Consider the following 20,982-nt stretch of genomic DNA (forward strand, 5'->3'; position numbering starts at 1 on the left):
TATTGGGCTGGGAAAAAACATCAGGAAGAAAGAGAGATGGGGAAACACATGTTGGCCTTGAGGCATAGCATACCTTGATCATACTGCACCATTCTCCAGCTGTCTGTAAGGCCAAAAGCTGATGGTCATTGTCTTCCATCACAGCAGCGTTCCTCCCTGAATTTTTGTCGCAGAGTAGAGTTAGCAAGTTGCAGCATAATGATAACTTATCTTCTGGGCACACTGGAAAAAAGATTTTGCTGAAGAGTGCTGTAACCATTCAACTGCCCACCTGCCTAAAACTGGCTCTGGCTTTGGATCAAATGAAGAACATCGCATGCACAATCCATCACTTAATTTTAGATCCAGTGTAATTCTGCTGTTTTGTCCCAACTGTCACATCAGCCACCTCTTCCTCAACACAATTCCTACTGTGAACAGGAAAAATCATAAAAGATAGAATGAGCAAATATCAACAGCAAGAAGGAAACAAAGGTGTTATGAGTATAGTAGGAAAAAAATGTAATTCTTGTTTGACTCAGTCTTAAAGAAAGCTTTCATATTTTTAATTATGCCCAGATTTTTTGCTAGCGTGCAGTGGAGGAGACAGCTGGCTGGACTCAGCCCTGGGTAATTATAACATCACTGGAGGGAAGAGAGAGCAGATTTCTAAGTGAGGATGTTTAACCCTTGACCACCATACTGCTGCATAAACCATGTGTTCCTTACAATCTTTTGGAAGACCCGTGAGTTGGAGACTTGCATTACCTGGATTTAAATTGACAGAGGCATGTCAGTGCTCATCCTAGTAGAATAATGAAACGCACAGGGAGAATCCTCCTTGCTTGCACTGGAGGAGTGATGACACAGGGAAAAAAGGCATTTAGATGCTGAAATACATAATGCAGATTTGGAAAGATGGGCAGTTCTCACCCTTTACTGGAAAAGCAGATACTGCCCTAATTCTCTGCTCCTCTTCAGTTCACTGACCTCATCTCCTTGTCACCTAGCTCAAGCAGCTATCCCAGAGCCATTAGAATTCAGATCTTGTTGGGCTTCTGGGAGATTAGGAGTCACACATTTAATATCATTCATGCTGTTGGCTCTCATCTTTACCCATTTTTTAATCTGTTGTTGGCACACACACGGAAGGACTAAGGCCAGGAGCTCCTGGGTTGGTAAATTAAACAACCACAGAATCATAAAATCATTCAGGTTGGAAAGACCTCTGAGATCCCCAAGTCTAACCCCAACACACTGCCCACATCCCTCAGTGCCACATCCCATAGCTCTGGAAAACATCCAGGGATGGTGACCCCACCACCTTTGTGAGCAGCTGTGCCACTGCATCACTGCTCTTTTGGAGTGGAAGTTTTCCCTAATGTACATCCTGGGCCATGGTCTCTGGTTGAGATCTGAACCCACAGTGGCAACCATACTTTGGTGGACAAGGAAAGCAAAACAGGCTCCATTTTGCAAGGCTTCAGAGCTAGCTGGGCCTGAGGAGAGTGTTAGCACCTAACAGTCACCCCTGGTGTTCACGGGTTGGAGATCTGCTCTGCAGAGAAGGCAGACAACTACCTGCAGACCTGTGATGAAAAGACAGTCTGGGGATGAGGAGAGAATGGGATGTTAACAGAAAGAATAATGCCAAATAGCATTGTAGTAGAGATATTTTACTGACGGCATAGTTAAACACATTATTGTGATAGAAAGAGACAATCATAATAAGGAAATTGCTCACCCATGTCCTAGGCTCTCAGTAGGAAACTCCAGAGGAGTAATCTCCAACAGGAGATCCTTCCCCAGTGGTGGTCAGCCCTTAAATGGGGTCTGGGAGAGGTGGAGTCGGACTCCGCCCCTTCTGGTCACACAGGTGCATTGCCTTCACCTGTGCTCCTGCAGCTGACTCAGTGCTCACCTCAGGAGATCTATCAGTGGTTCAGGCTGTGATTCAGTAGTTCCCATACACTTGGTTATGTACACCCTCCTGTTGTCAGTGTTCTTCAAGTTGTGCCTTACCAAACTGAAGGTCTGTTTTCTGTTTTTCACATGGCAATTCTAGGGGCTCCTGGGTATTTATATTCCCTCTTCCACTTATAACTGTATTTTATCATTGTTGTGTAAGATAGTGTTGTTGTCTCATTAACAGCCTCACTCATTTGTGTATACACAGCATATTGTTTTCTGTCACTTCCTGTTCCAAAATCCTGGTGTATACTTTTATCTGTCAGTCTGTTCTGTTTATTTGAGTTTTTTAAAGCAGACACTTTGCTTTGGGTAGAAGCTGCAGCTGAACCAAATTGCCTCCTTACCTCCTTGTCACAGTCACTGGCACTTGTTTGGCAAAGTTATAGTTGTCTTAACAGCCTTTATTGTAGCAAAGGATTTTGGAGTCCTGTTTTTTATTACTTTCCTAATTTAAAAAAAAAAGTTTCCTAATGGATGTCATCTCTGCTGAATGTTTTTACTAAGATGCTACTTGCTTCTCCAGGAGATGAAGATGAATTACATTATGTAGCTTATACTTTGAAGTTAGTTATATGGTTAACTGCTTGAGCCAGTTCCAGATTTGGAATTCCTTCTCTTTGTGTTCTCTAGAGCTGTCTTTCTTTAATGTAACGACACAGCCTAAGGCGTTCTGCAGCCATTAGCTTTTGGCTGTGGGTGCAAAGGTAGGAAACGTGTGTATCTGTAGTACTGCATTTAAAATATAGACAGTATCGGTGTCCCACACAAAATGAATGTATTTCCAAAGTCATCTAAAACTTTTTATGTACTCACAGTTAGAATCCAGCTACCCCCTGCTGTAAATCAAGATGCTTGTTCTACGTTTTAATGATTTCTGAGAGTGTTTTGAATTTCCTCCTCCCCAGGCCTTGAAACAGCAGCAGCAGAAGCAGCAGCAGCAGCAATGCAGAGCAGGCATGCCAGTGTCCTCTAATCAGCACGTGCTGCTGAAGGCCGTCAAGGCAGCCAGTGTCTCCACACCTACAAAACCTGGTATGTGGCAGCAGCACTTCGGGCATGGCCATGGCCATGGTCAGAGTCATGGTCATGGTCACGGTTATTGTCTGTAATTTGCTTTTTCTTTCTCTTAGTGGAGGAGAGAATAAAGTCCACTTTTCAAATGGTTTTGTTTCTGAAATACTCTGATTCCCTTCTTCCTGACTCGGATTTTATGAGGAACGCATTCTGTGGAGAACAGATCTTGAATGGGTTTTACTGTGCCATTGTCCTGTTCAGTATTTTCTTTCTGTGATAAATGCCATCCCCCATAGTTGCCTGTGCACTGTACTCAGGTCTGTCTCATGGCAAAGCAAATTAGGCAGAGTTTCTTTTAGTATTCATTTCTTTCCAGACTGTCTTTTCATTCTGTAGTGTGGCTTTCGTGTCATGTTCCAGAGATACATGTTTTTTTACCTGAGAGATTCTCAAGCCCTTTCCTGAAATTGCACTACACTGAAAATGAATGGGATCACAGAATCATCATAGAATGGCTTAGATTGGAATGGACCTTAAAAATCATCCCGTTCCAACCCCCTGCCAAGGACAGGGTTGCTCTTCTCTTTCTCATTCAGTACATTTGCTTCCTTACCAGCAGCAGGTTTTTGCTGCTCACTGCAAGTTCTAGGTGGTTCCTTCTGGCCAGTTATATCTAAATTCTTCTTGACAGAACTGCTTTCCAGGATGAACTGGTTCTGTAGACATGATTTAAGTTGTTGAGATGCAGCAAATGCTTCTGCATTTGTATTGCATGGTTTATACCAAGCCCAAGGTGCTGCAGGGCCTGGAGCACGCATCTCTTTTTCAGTTGGAAGAGTCCTGTGTCCTTCTTATTCCTCTAGGTCAGTAAGTATATATGAGAATTAAAGCCCTACAGTATATTCAGGGTGTGGATCCATTCTGAATTTGTACAGCATCACAGTACTCTAAATTTTGTTTCCTTGCTAACCATTCCTAGCATTTGATTTACTTCTACAGTCCTGTCTGAATTCCCAGCACTTAGCCCCACTCTTAACCCCACTGTTTACCCATTACTATGGGTAAAATGCTGTGCTTTCTTTCCAACTCAAACACTTCTGTGAGATGGAAACTCCCTCCTTCTTAATAATGATGTTTTTCCATCGTTCAGTCTTGACTTATGTGGCTGACCTTGATTCATCTCAGAAAGGTGATGACCATGAAATGTAACCACTGAGAAAAACACAAGAGTGCTCACTGTAAAAGGCTTCTGTCACAGATGAAGTGTCTGAGACTGGAATCGTAGAGTCATTCAGGTTGGAAAAGACCTCCAAGATCCCTGAGTCCAACCCCAACCCACCCCACCATGCCTGCTCACCACATCCCACGTTCCCTGAACACCTCCAGGGATGGTGACCCCTCCAGCTCCCTGAGCAGCCCGTCACAATGCCTGACCACTGTTTCAGAGAAGAAATGCTTCCTAATACCCAACCTGAACCTCTGCTGGTGCAGCTTGAGGCCATCTCTATTACTAGTTACCTGGGAGAGTGGCTGCCCAAAGAAATGGGAGAGAAAATACACAGAAGATCACAGCAAAATTACGTCTTCGACCTCAAACCTTCAGCTATTTTTAGTCTTCTTAAAAATAACCTTTTGGCCTACTTACAGCCAGGGAAATGCCCAGCAACACCACTTAGTTTGCAAGTATAGAAGTAGTCAGAGAGGACTGCATAACAATAAGACCATAGTAGTATGAACGTTTTGCTGTTGGATCTTGATGTAATTCTATGAACTGTGCTGCAATTCACTGCTCAGGTTAAAGATTCCTCAGCCACCAGAAACCAGCGCTCGGAGCTCCCCTGAGAGCTCATCCTGTCCACATCCTTTCCTCAGGGCAGGATCTGCTGTGCTTTCCCGACAGATGTTTTCTTCACTCTGTTCTCAGAGACACTGTTGCAAAGGCCAGAAGCTCCCAGCAAGTCTCACCCTTCCTGCTTCGGTAACTGTCCTTAAATTGTTTCTATCAGCCTCTAATCAGATCTTTTTCTTGGTTTGCTTTAAAACCAAGATTTCCTGTCCTGTCTGCCACAGAAATAGAAGGTCATTTGATTGTTTGGTTATTTGATGTCTTCTCTGTACAGCCTTTCACATAACTGGAAGTCTTGTCTCATCTCTTGCTCATTTTCTTTAGTATAAAATTCTTTCTGTGTTTTAGTGTGTGTGTTTATCCTCCCTTTCCAAATAGCCCTAAAGAAGTCCAGACCAAAACTAGACCAGTCTGTGCTGGCTTGCTGGTTACGTACTGCCAGAATGTTTCTTGAACATCTGTTCAGATATATGCAAGGTTGCAGCCGTGCACTGCACATCCATTGGAAGGAAATGGGCACACTCACCAGCTGTACTTCATGCATCATTTAAAAGCAGAGGAACTTATGTAGGTATTGAACAGTTGCTGGTGTTTTCTGTTGTTCCCAGGCAGCTTTGTAGTTCAGACCCTTTCTAAAAGGTTAAGGAGAAAACCATTAATCTTGTGCTTGATGAAAATCAGTCCTAAGCTCGTGCTGCTCATGCAGCCTGGGATGCAGCTCCCTTTGGTTGGCGTGGTGGTGATGGGTTGATGGTTGGACTTGGTGATCTTAGAGGTCTTTCCCAACCCCAGTGTTTGTTTCAGTGATTCAATGAAGTGTTGCTCCCCAGATCCCCCCATCTGGCCAGCTATAGTTCTGTGATTTTTCTCTTCCATTTATCCACCCATCCAGACCTAATGTCTCAGCTTGCCTACAGCATTTCAGGACACAATGTCAAATGTCTTGCTGAAATTGAGGTAATTGGCATCCACCTATCTTCTCTCGTCCACAGATCTAGTCATCTGATGGCAGAAGGTAATCAAGCTATTCAGGCATGATTTACCTCTGCTAAATCCACACCGACTGCTTCCATCTCCTTCGTGTGCACAGAAATGTGCTCCAGGAGGGCTCACTCTGTGGCATTCACAGGGACAAATGGGACTGGCCTGTATTTCTTAGTTCGTATTTTTTGTCCTTTTTGACAGTGGGTGCAACATTGGCTTTGCTGACCCTCCCTGAAAGCCATATTCCTCAGCTTTTGCTGTAGTCCCTAACTAATCAGACTTATTTAGTAGGAACAGTGTACATTCATGCATTCCCCAGTTAAGCTCCTGAGTTGTTACCTGTAAACCTAAAGAGAGAAGACCTGATCATGTTCCTAACTCATTTCACTTAGAAAGAGGAGAGAGCGGGAGGCATGGGGGATCCTTCCCACCAGCAGAAAATAATAGTGCTGTGCAAGAAGGAATGTGGGCGGCACAGCTTTGTAAGGCAAAATCATAGTGGTGAAGTCACCAGCTAAGTAGTGACTTTTTGGGGGAGGACATGAAAATATCTCTTGAGTATTTGAAAGAGGGGGAGGAATTACCAAGGTTGGTCTAAAATAATAGCATTTAGAATAAAGGGCAAAAAAAGAGAAAGTACACGTGAGGTATGAAAAGATGTTTTGTGACTGTGAACTCTGGTAGAAACTAAAGCTGCTTCTGAAAGGATGCTTTAATAAGATCATTACTGGACTGAAGAGAGATAGGAAATAAAATGGGACTGGCAGGAAAATGGACTCAAACCATAACCAAAATGGGTGTCCATCTCTTTATTTTGTCTTTGTTTTATGATAATGTGAGGGCTGCAGAGGGCTGTTCTGCTCTCAGCCTGCTGGGAAACAAGTGCTACAAGAATAAAGGAGTGTAAATGTCATAGAAGTGCTTATCCCAGAGCTGCTGGGATTGCAGTGAGCGTGTTAAAGAATCTTTATTTCAGTCCAAACAGATGTCTTGTATATTTCTTTGTATGTCCCTGTGTTTAACTGTTTCAATTTCCTGTGCAGCTTGGGTAGGAAAGCAGTCTGATGGACACTCAAACAGCTCTCAGAACTCCACCTCCAGTTCCTCTGCCTCTGTTAAGCTGGACGACTCCTTGCCAGGGCTGGGGAAGAAACCATTCCAGAGATCTGACAGGCTCCACGCAAGTAAGACATTTCTTTCTTTCTGACTACAGAGGTTTAGTTACTGTGATGACAGAACAAAAGCCAGAACAGCAACACTGATGAATTCCATTTCTCAAGTGATTTGTGGAGGGCACTCCCAGTGTTCTGCATGAACCAATATAAGTAATTCAAACCTTTCGCATACAAATAAGCTTTTGCTCATTTCTTATCATCAGGGGTTTCTACCTGTGAATTTGGAGCTCACTGTTTGAGAAGCAAAGGGTTTGCATTATTTTGAAGGCTTTTCAAATGTACTTAAGACACTTTGGTAACATCCAATTCACCCACGAATCCTCTGATGCTTCTCTCTTCCCTCATCCTCTGATGTGCTGTTTGGAGTGACCCATTCTTTGACAACAGATAGCCATGATTTCATGAAGAGCTATGTGTGTAAGCTCTCAGCTGGATGGGAATGGCCACAGCCAGCTTGAGATGCTGCTCTCCAGCCCAGCTTCAGCTCACGCTGTAACCAGGAAACTGCAGCTCCAGATAAATCACAAACTGCATCTCCTGAGGGACTCTTGTACGTGATACAGATGCTTTCTTTTAGTTTTTGTTTGCAGCACGTACATGAAGCTGGCTGTAGGGTAAGAGTTAAGGAGGAATTTGTTGGCTTCCAGAGAGAAGGAAAGAGAATGGCTCATGTTTGCTGCTTTGTCCAGCTGTGGTTTCAGCACAAGCAGAATGAGCTGCTGGGTTGTATTTTTTTCTGAGATGCTTTTACTGAGAATAAAGTGGGAAAGTCCAAGAAGAAATCCCTAAGAACAAAGTGACCTTAACTGGAGGCTTAAAATAGAAAATTGATGTGGCTGAAAGCATAATACAGAAACCCTTTTGAGAGAGACCTTGCCAGCTCCCAGATAGGCACGCAGGCTTCCTGGAAAAGCCAGATGAACTGACCCAGGGTACGATGCATAGGAAACGTTCAGTGATGGAAAGGACCTCCCACATTTTGTTTTTAACTATATATCAACCTTACAAAGGTAAACAATGTTCTTGACTCAAGTTAAGGTTTGAAATGAAGTGCTCTTCAGGAGCCTTTAATCCCCTCATAGGTAAGGTGCTACTCTGCTCCCTCTGGTTCTTTGCAGGGCAGCTGAAGAGAACCAAGTGTGCTGAAATTGACGTGGAAACTCCCGACTCCATCCTGGTGAACACCAACCTGCGGGCACTGATCAACAAGCACACGTTCTCCGTTCTGCCCACGGAGTGCCAGCAGCGCCTGCTGCTGCTGCTGCCGGAGGTGGACAGGCAGGTGCGTCCTTCCTTGTGTGCAGAGAGGAGGCTCCTGCTGTCAGGAGGGAGGGAATCGGATAAGGCATCCAAACAGGACATTAAGCTCTCACGGAATTGACTTTTTCTTCTGCTGACAGTGCAAAATATTGGAAAACTCTTTCATAGTTCCTTTGGATATTTGTTGCTCTGCCAGTTTCTTCTTCACGATGAGTTCAGGGAGTGAAGTTGAGTTCGTTTGTGCTGAGTACCAGAAAGGTTAGAGCTGGAACAAGGGTGCTTCCTTTTACCTTCATCCTGTGCTACACTGATACTCAGCATTCCTGCCTCCATGGGCCTGGGAGCTTCTGAACAACGTGGGATTCTGCACTGTGCTTCTGCTTCAGTTGTAGGGGCATTAATTCAGATGCATTCACATACAGCCTGGAGCCATCCTGAAGTCCTGCAGACGCCGGGGCTGGCTTTGAGATGTCCTGTGTCAGATCTGGGAGTCCCTTGAGGGTATTATTACTGTATCTGTTCAAATTAGTGCCAGGTGCCAATTCTTACTCACCTCAGTCGCTCCCAAGGGGTCTGCATCACAGCTGCAGTTTCTCCAGGCTCCTATAGGAAGTGGAAATCCATGTGGTGCAGTCAGCAGCGTGCGGCCAAACCAGCTGCTTCAGGATGAAGCCTTGGTGGCTGTGCTGCTTCTTCTGCGGTGCACGGAGCATTAATAATGCATGTGGGTCACACAGCTGCACTGAGGTCTGCTTTGCAGAGGGCCCTGCCTTGAGCGCATCCATTAGGAGTTAGGAAGAGGTGTAATGCTGTGTCCTGATCTTCAGTCAGCATTCATCAGGGGCTTGTTAGTTCAATAAATAATTGGAGGAATTGTTTTCTAAGTCTTGTTGCCTTTGCAGTAGTGTCAGAATACGATGTGATGGAGTTTGCAGCTGGAGTTTACTGGCAAGAAGCTCACAGCAGATGGCAAGACAATTCTGTCCCGACTTTTAAGTTTAATTATCCTTAAATTCAATTAGAACTTGACCGAGAATGAATTTTGATTATCTAAATAATGCTGCTTAGTTCCTGAGTAGTAAATCTCCCACCACAGAGTGACACGCTCCATAGAAATGTCACTTCTCTGCAGTAAACAGAAGAGGTGAAGACGCTGGATGTGCTGAATGCCATAGGTTGTGTATGTGTTGTGTTTGCCTGGAGGTGGCTTAGTGCCTCTGCTAAACAGAGCAGTGCTTTCTGAGACAGCCCAGGGCTGTGCCCCAGCATTAGGCATGGGCAGCACCATATGTGCAGCAGAGGATCATCACTTCCACTCTGTGGTTGATCAGTACGACTTTGGATTAGGAAAGGAGCCTCTGTTTTTGTACATCCCTGCGGTGACTCTGCAGCTGCAAGTTACTGCATGTGTCATTTTGTGTTTCTTAAAGAAAAGTGCACGTTTATTTCTGTGTGTTGGTCGTTGCCCACCATGCTGTGTTCCAGTCTTAGCCTTATGCTTTTGCATTTGCATCCCACACTGTAACTTGACTGTCCTATTTGGTTACCTGCATTTTGAAGGCTGAATGATTTTTGAGGGGTCCCTGTTTCTCCAGAGCCAGCTGTGATTATGATTATATGCATCCCAGAGTTACTTTAACTTGATACCTCCTATGTCCTTGCTTTTCCTAGAAGACAGCAGAGCTATTGCTCTGGACAGAAGTTCAAGGCGATTTCTTCCATTCATTTTGCAGGGCAGAATGCACCTGAAGAAGCTGTTCGGGGGCTGTGCCATCCTGTTTCCTTGCACTTCTCCTTGCCACCTCTATCCTGTGCTGTTGGTGCATGTTTGTGCAGAAGCAGAGCTGGAGAGGGGTGGGCTGCAGAGGAAAATCTGCCACAGTCTTCTGGATCCTGGACTTGGCCCAGCCTTAAGAAGGCTGTTTCTTTTCTTCTGAACGAGATAAAGACAGATTCTAGAGACATTCATGGCGACATTGCTCTGTTTCCAGACAACACGTGCCATTTGCCTTTTCAGCTGATGAATGCTGTGTGCTTTGTATTCCAGGTCGGGGCGGATGGTGTGATGAAGCTGAGTGGTTCGGCGCTGAACAACGAGTTCTTCACCTCAGCTGCCCAGGGCTGGAAGGAGAGGTTGTCAGAAGGTAAGACTTCCCCCGGCAAAGAAGTAAAATGTTACAAGGCTTTCAGCTCACCAGTGTTTTGGGGAATGTGTAAAAGATGTTTGATGGAGAAACTGAAAGGCTGGATAACTTCCTTGGTAAAAAGAGCTGTAGGAAATGTGGCCCCTGAGAGCAAGTGCAAGCCTGGATATATTTCCCCTTAGTGGGGAAGTAGTGGTGTTTGGTTGATGGTCGGACCAGGTGATCTTGGAGGTCTTTCCCAGCTGTGGTGATTCTGTGACCTTATGAACTGCAGGGCCTAGTAAATTCTGTTCCCAGGTAATGCACTTGGTCATCAGTGAAGTGCTCTATCCACAGTTGGTAGTGGCAGTCCCTTGTGACGTTGTTCTTTGTGTACTGTAAAGACAGCCAGGTGTGATTATATAGGATGCCTGTACCTTCCACAGTCATTTGCATCTCGAACTCAGAGGTGCTGAATTCTTTAATTTAACCAAACTGCATCATCAGAAGTGCACTCACTCCTTGGCAGGGACTGTTTCCTCTACAGAACTCAGCCACGCAGCCTCTCAGCAGTGCTTTTATGAAGGCAGCAGCACCCCCCATGACTCACTTTAAGAAGGGAATACCATTTACTCATGTCCAGACAATTGATTCTTAAGAGGTCTTTCTGTAGAAAAGGCATTTTGTTCTGTATCACCACTTGTATTTTTGTGGGTGTACCTATGGCAGCAGGCAGACAAGGAGCAGAATTGAGCTGTCTGTAATTGTTGGAACCACCTGTAATTTTGGCCCCCGTCCTTTGGTGTTTTATCTTCTGTAAAAGAGGAACTTTCATCTGTTCATGGCTTTACATCTGAAGTGCAGCAATGTCTAATCACCAGATGAATAGCACAACAGCTGTAGAACCTGCTGTGCTGATAAAGCTTGCAGCAGTCAGGGTGAAGTCCGGAGGTGTCCACTGACAGTCTCACTAAGCAGCGTATCACTGCTCAGGTACCAAAGTTTGATGTCCCTGTGGGCAGGACAGTGCTGTAGGTTTTCTTTGGCTGCAGCTGGTGCACTCAGGCCCTGACAGTGTGTGCAGATATGTGAGAATGTATAGACATCGTTACTGTAGATAGAAGCTGCACAGCCTGACAGACTGACATCAGTGCCTGTGGACACCGACAGCTCAGTGGTCCTTCTAAGCTGAGATCTGAAGCTTGGGATATCTTCATCCATACAGCAGCATGATTTGTTTGTAGAGAAGGTTCAGGTTGGATATTAGGGAGAACTTCTTCTCCAAAAGAGCAGTGATGCAGTGGCACAGCTGCACAGGGAGGTGGTGGGGTCGCCATCCATGGAGGTGCTCAGGTGGGGATGCGGCACTGAGGGATGTGGGCTGGGGTTGGACTTGGGAACGTTAGAGGTCTTTTCCAACCTGAGTTATTCTAAGATTCTGCGAGGCATAAAATGGTAAAAATGATAGAACAATTTTCAGAACCATCAAATGACTTCAGAGCAGATAGGCTGCATTTCAGGGAGCTGAGGGAACTTCCAGTGCCTGAGAGGCCCCTGCTCATCATCCTGAAAAGGAAGTGAAGACTGGTAGAAATTTCCCACCACTAAGAAAGGCAAATGTTGCACCCACCTTCAGAAAGCACCAAAAAGATCGTTTGAGAAAATGCAAATCTGATCAGCCTCAGTTTCATCGTGGTGCAAGCCCTCTGGGAGGACATTCCTGGGTGTGTGAAGGAGAAGGTGAATGGGAACACTTAGCATGGATTTATTTCATGCCTGCGTGGTTTGACTGCCTAAAAAAACCCTGAAATTGTGAACAAACGAAGAGCAGTAGGTGTCATTCACATCCACATAAGCAAGGCTTTTTGGCTCAGGCTGCACAGGGAGGTGGTGGGGTCACCGTCCCTGCAGGTGTTCCAGAACAGTGAGGATGTGGCACTGAGGGACGTGGGCTCGGTGGGGTGGGTCGACAGTTGGACTTGGAGATCTCAGAGGTCTTTTCAACAGTAGTGATTCTGTATGTCTCCCACAGTATTCTTGTATGCAGCCTGAGAGGTTAGGTTGGATGGCTGCACAGCCAGCTGGGAGAGCAGCTGGGGGGTGGTGTGCTTCGTGGTTCACACCTGGATGCTGGTAGCACATGGGGCACATGGGGGTCTGTCTGGGCACCCCACATAGTTACTGTCTGTCAGTAACACTGGGGCAGTTTGCAGAGGACACCAGAAAGTGGGCACCAGTCGATGTGCTTGAGGGCAGGGGCCATGCAGCAGAGTCCTGCAAAGAGCAGGCAGCAGAGAAACACCTTGCAGCTCAGGAGAAATGTGGGGCTACAGCAGCAAAGGCTGTGGAGGGCTTCTTTGAGATGGGACTGTCACCTGCAAGCATGAGGGCTCCTGTGGTTATCCTGTTTCTTTTTATCCATAGCTTGTTTGCACATGACCCTTATTGCACTTTGCAGGTGAGTTCACACCAGAAATGCAGCTGAGAATACGTCAAGAGATAGAAAAGGAAAAGAAGGTTGAGCTGTGGAAGGAACATTTTTTTGAGAGCTACTATGGCCAAAGGTAAGACCTTCAGCATCTTTTTTACCTCTGCCACTGCCTCCCTGGGTGCACCTACTCCTGTGGATTTCACGCACTGTCCACCACTGACATTACCTTTCATCAAACCTCAGCAAGGTGCAGCTGCATTAGATTCCCACTTGTTCATTTCTGTCCTAAATAAGGATGGATGAACGGGACAGGCAGCGTTGGTTCTCAGCTAACAGTCAGCGGTTGTGGTGCTGGTCATGTTCTGGAAAAAGATGGGAGATGCTTCCCAGGAGCCCCGAGTCCCTTTCAGCAGTGTCAGCATATGAGCTGAAGTCAGGTGCAGGTCGCGTGGGGCGGTCTGCATGCAGCAGAGAGATGTGTGTGGGGATGAGGAAAGGAAATGTTTACTGTTGGCCAAATTCTTTTGGTTTGCAGCTTGGAAAATGAGTATCTGGGCAGAGGACTAGATGTAATGCGTGCTCCACATATTTTGTTCAGTTGGTTTTAAACACTGCTATTAAGTTCTGTTTCATTTGGAAGCAGTAACGGTAGTGAAGGGTTTCAAAGATCATGGCATAGATTAATAAGAGCTACATTTATTCAGGGGATGGTATTTAGATGACCCTCGTTGCTTTTGTAAGGATAGCATGCTTTTGGCAAGAATGTTTCACAAAACAAAAATCCTGTTTTTCTTGTTAGTTCTGGATTAAGTCCTGAAGAGTCCGAGAGACTGACAGCCAACACCAGCACTGATGGCGAAGAGGCTGAAAAGCCAGCAGCAGAACAGCCAAAATGCTTGCCAGTCAAAGAGGAGATTACTTCTCCATCGGAGTCTAAAGCACAGGTGGTCCAGGAAGCACCTGCAGTGAAAAAAGGAGAGGAGAGGAGAGAAGAAGTGCAGCCCAAAGCAGCTAAACCTGCTGAGGCCTCAGCTTCCCCAGCTGGGCGTGCAGCAAAGCCCAGCGACCAACAAATCCAAGAGAGAATCCAAGGAGAGCCCATCCAGGAGAAACCACAGCCTGCTGTGAGCCAAAAGCCAGAAGAGGAGAGGAGGCACGCCACGCTAAAGGAAGTGAAGGAGGCTGTGTGCGCCCCGGTCTTGGCCCCAAGCAAACCAAAGAGCCCTGAAGCAGGTGAAGCAGCAGCAAAGGCGACAGGTCCAGCGGTCGCCCCACCAACACCAGAAAAGAAGCCTCCACCTGTAAGTGAAGAAATGGAGGTCAGTGTTGAAGGCCACAAGAGGAAGTCGGAGAGCTGTGAAGCAGCTCTGAGCACGCCGGAGAAGAAGCCGCGCATTGCGGAGAAGTGCCAGCAGCAGCAGGCGGCGTTTCGCAGCCAGACACAGTCCTTTCCTGCTGCCGGGCCCACGGTGCCACGCGTGCCCCCGCTCAAGGTAAGGAGAAACCAAGGCAGATCCACTGAGTGGGTTCGTGCTGGTCAGCGCTGCTGGGTCAGCTCAGTTCTGTGTGCAGGTTACGTTGCCTGCCTACTACCGCCACAGAAATATTTGATCCAGAAGTGCAAAAGCTTAGCTGTTTGCTAAAGGGAATCGAGTGAAGTCTTCTGTACACACGCATCTGTTACAAAACCTGCTCAGCCAGAAGCTCCAGCAATTGCAGGACTGAAATCACAAAGGGAGCTGCAGCCCAAAGAACTCCGTAGGTGTATCCCCACTGGTACAAGGATCAGTCTAGAAGGAATGCTGTCAGAAGTTTGCTCTACTGTATCAAGTTCAGAAAGTAAATTACATGCCTGTGTTAAAAAACAAATGAATCCAAAAATCATTTATACCATTTCAATGCAGTCAGGTATCAGACTGGGCAGCGGAGGACTATTTTAGGGGACATCTCAATTCTAAAAGCCCGTTTTCTGCTGAATCTTAGCAGGAACCTGCATATAAAAGATGACATGGTTTAGAGCAGTCACAGGAGTGGATTGATGGTTGGAAGAGATTATCTTACTGCTAGGAGTGGAGAACGTATGTTAGAATACAGGACTAAAATTTGGCCTTTTATCTGAAGATACACAGTAGAGTGTTATTAGTTTATAGAAGGACACCGAGGAGTGAAGTGTTGGCGCACGAGGGAGAAGAGTAATTCATAGATGTACAAATGGATGTAAGTTGCATATGTGTGACATTAAGCACGAAACCTGCACTAAGGGGTGAGAGGTGTTGAGTTCTGGTCGCGTTTGAGGGAGCTGGGTAGGCTTCTGGGTGATGGGGATTGGTGGAACAGCTTGTACCCGCAAGGGAAGAGCTTCCAGCCTGAGGTTTCTGAGGTGGTAAAAGACCCAAATAGCTGTGCCAGGCGTCAAAGGGGCGTGGATCTTCTTCGTATTCTTCTCAAGTGAGAACTCCAAAAGCATTGATCTAAAACTTCAACCGTAAATGTTTCTGTCCTTAATGACGTGGGTTAAACGTTCCCTGTTTGTCAGTTCCACTTTTCTCTCTCTCTTTTTCAGATTCCTGTTTCCCGAATCTCCCCCATGCCATTTCCTGCGGGCCAGGTCTCTCCCAGGGTACGTTTCCCAGCCTCACTCATCAGTCCGGTCAGAACAGGGGCCAGAACCTTGGCGGACATCAAGGCCAAAGCCCAGCAGGTCAGGGCTCAGAGGGCAGCGGCCGCCGCAGCCGCCGCCGCCGCCGCTTCTTCGGGGGGAGCAGTCCCAGGGCCGGGCCCCGGGGGGGGCCCAGCGGGCGGTGGAGGGAAGGGCAGCGCAGCGACGAGTGGAGCCGCAGAAACTGGAACGCGGGGAAACGCACTGGAACTGGCAGGAACTGGAAGCGGGGGAAGTTCGAGAAGGTTTCTTCCACACTGCCCAGGGACCCGTTCCCCAATGGAGACCCAGGAGCAGCCAGCAACCCCCAGTCTTTCTAGAGCACAACTACAGCAAACTTCCGTGTTGCAATCCAGAGGTGCAGCTGGCGATACGGGCACCAGCTGCTCCTCCCCGGCGGTGTCAGCGATAGAGGAAATCAGCAGAATCAAACAGAGCCCCCCAAACATGGCTGTAAATCAGGTTTTGGGCTCCTCGTGTGCTGGTAGCTGTGACAAACAAGAGAAAGCACCTTCTGCTCCAGCAGGTCCCGGCCAGGCCTGCGGGACATCAACTGTCAGGGATGGAACAACTTGTGTCACTGTGTCCTCAGCCGATAGCAATGCCAACATCGCCAAGGTAGCACCCATGGCCTTAGGAGGGACCAGCTCAGATGTCCCTAAAGGCACATCTCCTTCCCCTTTGATGCCTTCGCTGACCCCCACTAACTCAGAAGCCCAGGCTGGAGGTGCACCGGTGTCAGCTCCATCTGCCCCATGCTCCAACACCTTGTCAGCAGCACCTAGCCTTAAAATCCATCTGAATTCAAGCGGGGCTCTCCCAAAAGCCAGCTCCAGTATTCCTGCCAGCAACCCTTTGGTCACGCAACTTCTTCAAGGCAGGAGCGTCCCCCTGGAGCAAATCCTGCCGAAGCCTCTCACCAAAGCAGAAATGAAAACTGTCCCGTTAGCTTCTAATGAAGAGAAAGGGGCAGCGGCACCTGGTGTGGCAGGGAGTGGTGCTGGAGCTGAGGGTGCTGAAAGGCAGTCGGGGTTATCCCCACAGCAGCTCGGGAAGATCTTCTGCCAGAGCAGGCCTCTGCCTCACATTCCGAGGACATTTCTGCTCCCTGCAGGAAAGGAGCCCGGTGCTGACCAGCACCCAGAGGCGCTCAGTAAAACAACACAGGAGCAGATCCTTCAGACGCTTATCAAGAGGGTCCAGAGGCAGAATTTGTTCCCAGTCCTTCAGCCTTCCCAAGTGAACCTCGCTCACTCAGGTTTCCAGGTAGAAAACAGCTCCACCAGCCAGAGATTTGTGCTGGGTTTCATGGGCAGAAGGACATCCAAGCCCGCTATGTCTGGTCATTATCTGCTCAACATTTCCACCTATGGCCGTGGTTCAGAGAGTTTGAGGAGAGGCTTCTCCTTGAACCCTGAAAACCGCTTGTGTCTGAACAGCCCGCCCGGTGGTCCAAAAGCAGAATTTGAGGAGTGTGAGGAGATGCCTGGCCATGGCAGCAGCAGCGAGGAAGGAGATGCGGACGATGAGAGCACAGGTGATGAACGTGAGCATGCCAGCGTAAAAGAGGAGCCCCAGGCTTCCCAGGTGGCTGCTCCATGTGAAAAAGAGCAGGTATCACACGGTGCAAATTCCTCAGATCACAGCATCCTTGCTAAAAAGGGTGTGAAGGTGGAAGCAGCCGTGCCTCAGCAGGCAGCCGGCAGCAGGGAGAGCGTTCAGGCGCTGGATGGAACGGCATTAGCACGAGATCTTATTCAGGCTGCTCAAGAGCAAATGGTGTACACCATGAAGGGAAAAATGCACAGCAGCCCTGAGCTCTTCAGCTCTTCCGCACCGTCCTCGGACTCTGCGCAGCCAAAGCTCCCCCAGCTTTCTCACCCCCACCCTCCAAAGCTGGATGGAGATGCTGCGGCAGCGCAGCTCGTCGGGCCCAGCTACAGCGGCACAATAAACGTCTCCACCTCCCCAGATGTGAACCAGGGCTCTCTCATGGGCGGGCTCTCTGAGTGCAGTCAGTTGTCCAGTAGCATGGGGAACGTCATGTCCTTCTCTGTGACTGTAACCACCATTCCCACCAGCCAAGCCATGAACTCTGGCAACCACAGCCAGACCATCCCGGTTCAGGCCTTTGCTGAAGACAGCAGCATGGAGGACTCCCCTTCCAAGTGTTATTGCAGGTTGAAAGCCATGATCATGTGCAAGGGCTGTGGCGCCTTCTGCCATGATGACTGCATTGGCCCCTCTAAGCTCTGTGTCTCCTGCCTGGTTGTGCGGTAACCAGGTCGTGGCAAGGGAAGAGGAAGGCTCCACGTTGGGTTTGCTTTTGGAAGAACATTGGGAAGAAACAGGAAATTTACTGCCTTGCACAAGAGACACGTTACTGAATCAGGAATACAGAGTAGAGTTCTTCTTTCATTAAAGAAAGAGCACCTTCTTGTACAGTGAGTCTAAATTGAGCTCAACTACGTGAATTGTGACAAGAGTTTGCACTTAAGGAATTATGTAAATATGTCACATTATTTTGTTTAAAAATATTTTTTCAATCTTTTAGGAGATAGTGTTTGACTTGTACTGCAGTTCCATTAACCCCAGCCCGCTATCCAGCATGTTTGCTGAGCTCTGCTCTAGATGGGGTAACAACCACCCAGCAAAACCTCTGGTTGGTCAGTGTTCTCTTGGCAAGGAGAGGAGCCAGGTCATCGAGGCACAACGTGTGTGTGCTGACAGAGCCCCACAGCCCCTCAGTGGGCCACTGTGTTGCTCTGAACTTCAGTTCATATTGGTCAGAATTGGAAGGCGCTGATGTTGGAGCAGCCTTCAAGAATCATCCAGCACCCGTGGTGTGGCCGTTCCCAGAAGGCATGCTGGGTTGTGCAATATTGGCTGGTGGTTTTGATTGCATATCCTCTCCTCTCCAAGGAGTGAGTTGCAGTAACCTTGTTTTAAGGGCGGTAGTATCTTGGTTTGCTACTGAACAAGGCAACTATACTAACCATAGGATACCAGAATTTAAATCACTAAACCAACTCATTAACTGTGATGATTGGTAATCCCAGGAACCATTTAAAGCAGAGATCACAAAGATGTGCTGAACTGCGTTTCATTTCCGGACTTGACAGGACTCGGCAGAAACCTGTGTTATTAGGCATTATTTCAAGTGAGCTGGAAGGTGCCATCCCTGCCACTAAGAACCATCACAACACATTATGCAAGTGAAGTGCACTAATGTCACCCTCTGTCCTACTGTTTTCTAGGAAGCTTACTGTGGCTCATTAAAAACTCCACCGTAGTCAGACTTCTTTCATTTCTATAGGAGATTTTATATGAAGGCTAAGTGTGGAAAACAAGCCTCTCGTTGGGCTTCACTGGTGTCTGGGCTGTGTCTTTTAAGAACCAAATTGTCCCAACTGCTGGTTGCGCTCCATTGTGGCCCAGTGCTGGTGTTTGCAATCCATTCTTTCCAATGAATCCAAATTATCCATTACAAAATGGTACTATGTTCTCAACGACAGCAATTTTCAACAGGCTGGCTGGTAGAGCATAGGCCAGCCTGCGTTCTGATGTAGCGCAGCGAGCGTGCATCACATGGAGGAGCTGTAGCTTACTTCTCTTCCCAGAAAACATCAGGTCCACATCCAGTCCCATGTTGTCACTGTTGGGGGAGGGAGGGGGGCCATACGAGATCTTGGTCAGGTAACAAATCTGTGTATCTTTTTGATGGAAAAGCACTGAATTCACTTTGAATCCAAAGGCCTTTTTAAGATGAAGCAATACTAACGAAAGAGGCGACGGCTGGTTGATGAGCTGGGGCCCTGAAGCCTTTTTCCTTCTTTCTGTTTGACTGCACTGCTGCTTTCCCCGTTTCCCACACGTGGGAGCACAGAGCGTTTCTGCAGGGAGTGTGATGATAAAGAGAGCTGCAGGCTTATTCACTCGGTAGAAAAACGTTTCCTTCCGTGTCCAACAGAGCGTGGTATCCTCCAACGTTCAGCTCTGGCGAGCTGCAGCGTGTGCTGGGATTCGATCTGCTCACCATACATGGAGCAGGGAGCCCTGCTTTCTAACTGCGCATCTCTCCTTAGACATGAGTGGCAGAAGGGATTTAATACTGGAAGTACAGTCAGGTTAGGGGGATTTTTGAAGCTGCTTAAATCCCCCCCCAAAAATAAAAGGCTCCTGGTTTTCCTGTTGTGCTGCACAAGCATTGGCCATGGCTGTAGCCTCACAGCTTTGGGTGCCCAGCAGAGGGACGGCCACTTCCTAGGGTGGCTGCTACAGAGGTGCTGACGTGGCCACATTGCTGCCCACATCCCTCCTTCCTTCTCCAAGGGGTGTCTCTGTCGCTGTTGGAATTGGTAGGGTGCTGTGACGGGGTCCGTGTGGTGCCCTGGGCAGAGCTCCTTGCTGCCTCTACATTCTGCAGCACGAGGATCCGAGCTGAGCTGGGCCAGGGTTGGGCCCAGGGTGAGCACTGAGATGTGCGGGGCTGCCAGGCTGGATGGGAAGCACAGACATCTCACGCCACGACTTGCAAGTTTACAGCTGTTCAGTGCCTTAGTTCTATTTTAACAGATGAGCACTTTTCCTGGGCTACTTCTGCTCTGTTCCTTTTTCAGACAGTAAATTCCTTTCACTTCATGTCTTTGACTTTACCGTACGCTACGAGCTACCGGGTGGAACTTGATGGAAGAACATGCACGAGTTTGCAAGAGGGCATTAAGTAGTCAGGAAATCATTAGGAATAAGAGAGCTCAGTATAATAAAGAATAGAAGCACAGGTCCACCTGAAGCTTTGAAAGCTTTGCATGTTTCACAGTGCTGCTTGTTGAATTATGTGTTGTAGAAGGGGAACGTCCTGCAGCCACGTAGCAGTGCTCCCTGCTGGCCTCACCTGTGTTAAACATAGCTTAAAACAGCAGACTTTGGTGCCCAGACATTAAATAATGGCACTGTACAGGAAATGCTGCCATTTCGCTGGGTATGGCAGTGATGGGATGATGGTTGGATTTGGTGATCGTAGAGGCCTGTTCCAACCTAAGAGATTTATGATTCCTTAATAAGATCTGATGCTAAATGTTCTGCAAAGCCTAATGTCAAAATACATTTGTGGCAGTAGAAGCAGCTTGAGTAGGAAGAGGTGCTCAGGTATATGCTTTCCCTCTTGAGCCACAATCCAAGCCCTGCAGCACGAGAACTAGAAATACAAACTGAGCAAGGGAATTTAACTTTCCAGTTCAAAAACAGCAAAAAATCTGCCTTGTTCAAGCAGTTTCAATGGAGGAGTGAATGCAACTCCGCAGATGAGCTCAGGCTGTGGGTTAGGGGGTGGGAGCACAGGGAAGGAAATCCGTTTGGCCCTTCTAAATATGAGAGGAAAGAGCAACGCGCTGCGCAGCTGCACGGTCAGCGGAGCTGTGTAGTGCAGTGTCTGCTCGCAGCCAGGAGGTGAGCCCTCAGGATGAGGCCCTTCGTGTCCTGGGTTTGTGTCCTGCCCGACAGGAGCTGCCACAGCCGAGCTGGGCGCTGGCTCTTCTGTG

The 20,982-nt window shown here is 47.6% G+C and overlaps 1 protein-coding gene across 3 annotated transcripts in view; it reads left to right on the plus strand.

Moving 5' to 3' along the window:
- The window catches only part of ASXL2 (ASXL transcriptional regulator 2), a 75,854-nt gene extending 56,839 nt beyond the window's left edge, over positions 1-19,015 (plus strand). For all 3 annotated transcript variants that reach the window (XM_065730546.1, XM_065730547.1, XM_065730548.1), the window contains 7 exons: positions 2,856-2,982; positions 6,838-6,978; positions 8,088-8,251; positions 10,277-10,373; positions 12,811-12,916; positions 13,583-14,276; positions 15,347-19,015. In XM_065730546.1, the coding sequence (XP_065586618.1) occupies positions 2,856-2,982; positions 6,838-6,978; positions 8,088-8,251; positions 10,277-10,373; positions 12,811-12,916; positions 13,583-14,276; positions 15,347-17,722 (3,705 nt within the window). In that variant the 3' untranslated portion in view covers positions 17,723-19,015. The remainder of the gene's footprint in view (positions 1-2,855; positions 2,983-6,837; positions 6,979-8,087; positions 8,252-10,276; positions 10,374-12,810; positions 12,917-13,582; positions 14,277-15,346) is intronic.
- Positions 19,016-20,982: the final 1,967 nt, after the last annotated feature.

This window comes from Cyrtonyx montezumae, unplaced genomic scaffold (genome assembly GCF_038088225.1).
Source record: "Cyrtonyx montezumae isolate F1298 unplaced genomic scaffold, pur_monq_1.0 scaffold_13, whole genome shotgun sequence".
Classification (NCBI taxonomy): Eukaryota; Metazoa; Chordata; class Aves; order Galliformes; family Odontophoridae; genus Cyrtonyx; species Cyrtonyx montezumae.